Raw genomic sequence first — 2,908 nt, forward strand, 5'->3', positions numbered from 1 at the left:
CAAAACATCAGTATTAAATCTAATATAGTTAAATTTAATTTATTGGTTTTATAAACAGAAAGTTAATGTATCATAGAATAATAAATTTAAAATAATTTTCTTCTCAGAAATGCATTTTTATAATTTTTATTGTTATGTATTTTTAGGTGGTAGGACAATATTGGAAAAAATACTGTGTATCTTTGTCTTGTTCTATGTTCTTTCATTTCATGATAGATTGAACATAATAATACTATAAATGAACTCATCCCCAAATTTCTGCTTTTTTTCTTAAATTAATTCCATTCACTTGTTGCTGTTATTATTTTCTTAAGTTCTTTTTTTTTTTTTACTTTTATTTGCATTTATTTTTTGCGGCATTTATTCCCGGGCCATAAGTTTTTGTTTCTTCAGTTTCTTCTGGGATATCTTTTTCTTCTGTGCAACCTCCTCTTCCGGTTTAGGAACAATCTGTTCTTTTTTAGTAAGGATCATCTCAATGTGGCAGGGGGAGCTCATGTAGGGGCTGATCCGACCGTGAGCTCTGTAAGTCCTGCGCCGCATCTTGGGGGCTTTGTTCACTTGGATGTGCTCCATGACCAGAGAATCTACATCTAAGCCCTTAAGTTCAGCATCAGTCTCTGCATTTTTGAGCACGTGTAGTAAAAATTCAGCACTCTTTTTGGGCCACCAACCCTGCGTCCAGCCCCACTGTTTGGCCTGTGCACACCTACCAACTCCACCGTTGTAACGACAGAATGGCACACATTGCTTCTTTAAAGTGACATCCTTCAGATACTTGGTGGCTTTTCGGATATGCATACCCTTTATGGCCTGGGCGGTTTCACAAGTGTTCTTAAAGTGAACACGAAGATTTGAACCTCTTGATTTGCATGATTTTGTGGGGTTTTCTGGGTCAAGTGAATAGCGCACCATTTTTAGGGGTCACCTCAGGCCGCTTACCAGAAAAGGAAGGCTATTTTCTTAAGTTCTTACACCAAATACTTTTCTTATTATTTTGACTATTTCTGGTCTTTGATTTCTAGATTTTCTTTATTTTACACTTACTTCAAGATTTTTAGAGAGAAATTTATTAGAATATATTCAACATGTTTTTGGATTTATTATTACATTTTATTCTTCATACGTAGGGCTTCCAGGTAGCGCAGTGGTAAAGAACCCACCTGCCAATGCTGGAGACATAAAGAGATTTGGGTTTGATCCCTGGATCAGGAAGGTCCCCGGGGAGAAGGAAATGGCAGCCCACTCTAGTATTCATGCCTGAGAAATCCCATGGACATAAGAGCCTGGCAGGCTACAGTCCATGTGGTCACGAAGAGTCGGACACAACTGAGCACACACACATGCATGCATAGGTAGTTAGTATAATTATTATCAAAGTTACAAGTGAGTCTATTTTCTACTTTGATTAGTTATTTTCTTTGCAGTCTGCTGCTGCTGCTAAGTCGCTTCAGTCGTGTCCGACTCTGTGCGACCCCATAGACAGCAGCCCATCAGGCTCCCCCGTCCCTGGGATTCTCCAGGCAAGAACACTGGAGTGGGTTGCCATTTCCTTCTCCAATGCATGAAAGTGAAAAGTGAAAGTGAAGTCGCTCAGTCGTGCCTGACCCTCAGCGACCCCATGGACTGCAGCCTTCCAGGATCCCCCGTCTAGTATAGAACATATTTCAAAAAGTTTAAATTGCCTTTAATTACCATCTAATCTGGGCTTCCTTGGTAGATCAGCTGGTAAAGAATCCACCTAGAATGCGGGAGACCTGGGTTCTACCCCTGGGTTGGGAAGATCTCCTGGAGGAGGGCATGACAACCTGCTCCAGTATTCTTGCCTGAAGAATACCATAGACAGAGGAGCCTGGCGGACTGCAGTCCATAGGGTCCCAAAGAGTCAGACGCAACACAGCACAGCACCATCTAATGTATTTTGACATAAATTCGACATTGTTGTTAATCTTTATATTTTAAAAAATATAACATCAATATAAAGAAAAAAGCACAGGGAAATGTTAAAAAAATATCTTGAGTTTACAATTTAGAAAATCAATTTTTAACTATATATTAATGATAACTGTACTTCAACCAGCCCAACATTTATTTTATTTTACCTTCTATTTGCACTGTCCAGTATTTTCAAATGACAGTAAAGTCAGTGACATAGAAAGTATTTTTGTTTTTTTATTTTTTTTCCCCAGGATTTAATGGTAATACATCCAGTACAGCATTTTCCAAACAGGATTCCTTAAATCACTAGTCCCTTGAGATGCTACTCAAGTAAATATTCTGGGACAACTCAACTGGATGCTTTAGTAACATCCCACTTCTCTCTCCTCATTCTTCCCTTCTCTTTCATGATATGTTTTATTTTCCCTAGGGATGAGATGAATATGTGTCTAGGTTTCCATATCTCAAGTTTCATATCTATAATTGTGATTCCTTTATCATTTACATGGATGACTTATCCAACAGGCTGGGTTTCCAGTTTCTTGACCAGCTTGCCTCTGAGATTTTCCTTCACCCATTCAGTTAACTGCTGTAAGTTCACAAGAGCAGCTCAGAGCTGGACATAATAAGGGCTCTAAGTGTTTGTGATGCAGGTGGAGGCACTGAGTAGAGGAAATGGCTTCCTTTCTTGGCTTGTTTTGTCCTCTGGCTGACTCCAGGCTCTGCCTCTGGTCTGTGGTTGCGGCTTAGCAGGTTTGAAGACTGACCAGCTCTCCCCAGGCATCCCAGACAAGCTCGGCTGCTTCTCCCAAAATGCTTAGTTCCTGGCCACCCACCAATTCACACGATGAAACTGAGCCTAGTAATGTCCTTACATTGTCTCCTTTTTCCTTTAAGTGAATCATTTTCTAGGTTTTCTGAATTCAACATTAAGGCTGAAATGACAAGATGGAAGGAGCAGAAACCCTAA

At 39.8% G+C, this 2,908-nt stretch overlaps 1 protein-coding gene across 1 annotated transcript; it reads right to left on the bottom strand.

Moving 5' to 3' along the window:
• Positions 1–314: 314 nt before the first annotated feature.
• LOC109567737 (large ribosomal subunit protein uL22-like) lies at positions 315–954 on the bottom strand. Its single transcript, XM_070800653.1, has one exon. It carries the CDS (start codon positions 913–915, stop codon positions 361–363), a length of 555 nt encoding a protein of 184 aa, XP_070656754.1. The 5' UTR covers positions 916–954; the 3' UTR covers positions 315–360.
• Positions 955–2,908: the final 1,954 nt, after the last annotated feature.

The sequence above is a fragment of the Bos indicus genome, chromosome 13 (genome assembly GCF_029378745.1).
Source record: "Bos indicus isolate NIAB-ARS_2022 breed Sahiwal x Tharparkar chromosome 13, NIAB-ARS_B.indTharparkar_mat_pri_1.0, whole genome shotgun sequence".
Lineage (NCBI taxonomy): Eukaryota > Metazoa > Chordata > Mammalia > Artiodactyla > Bovidae > Bos > Bos indicus.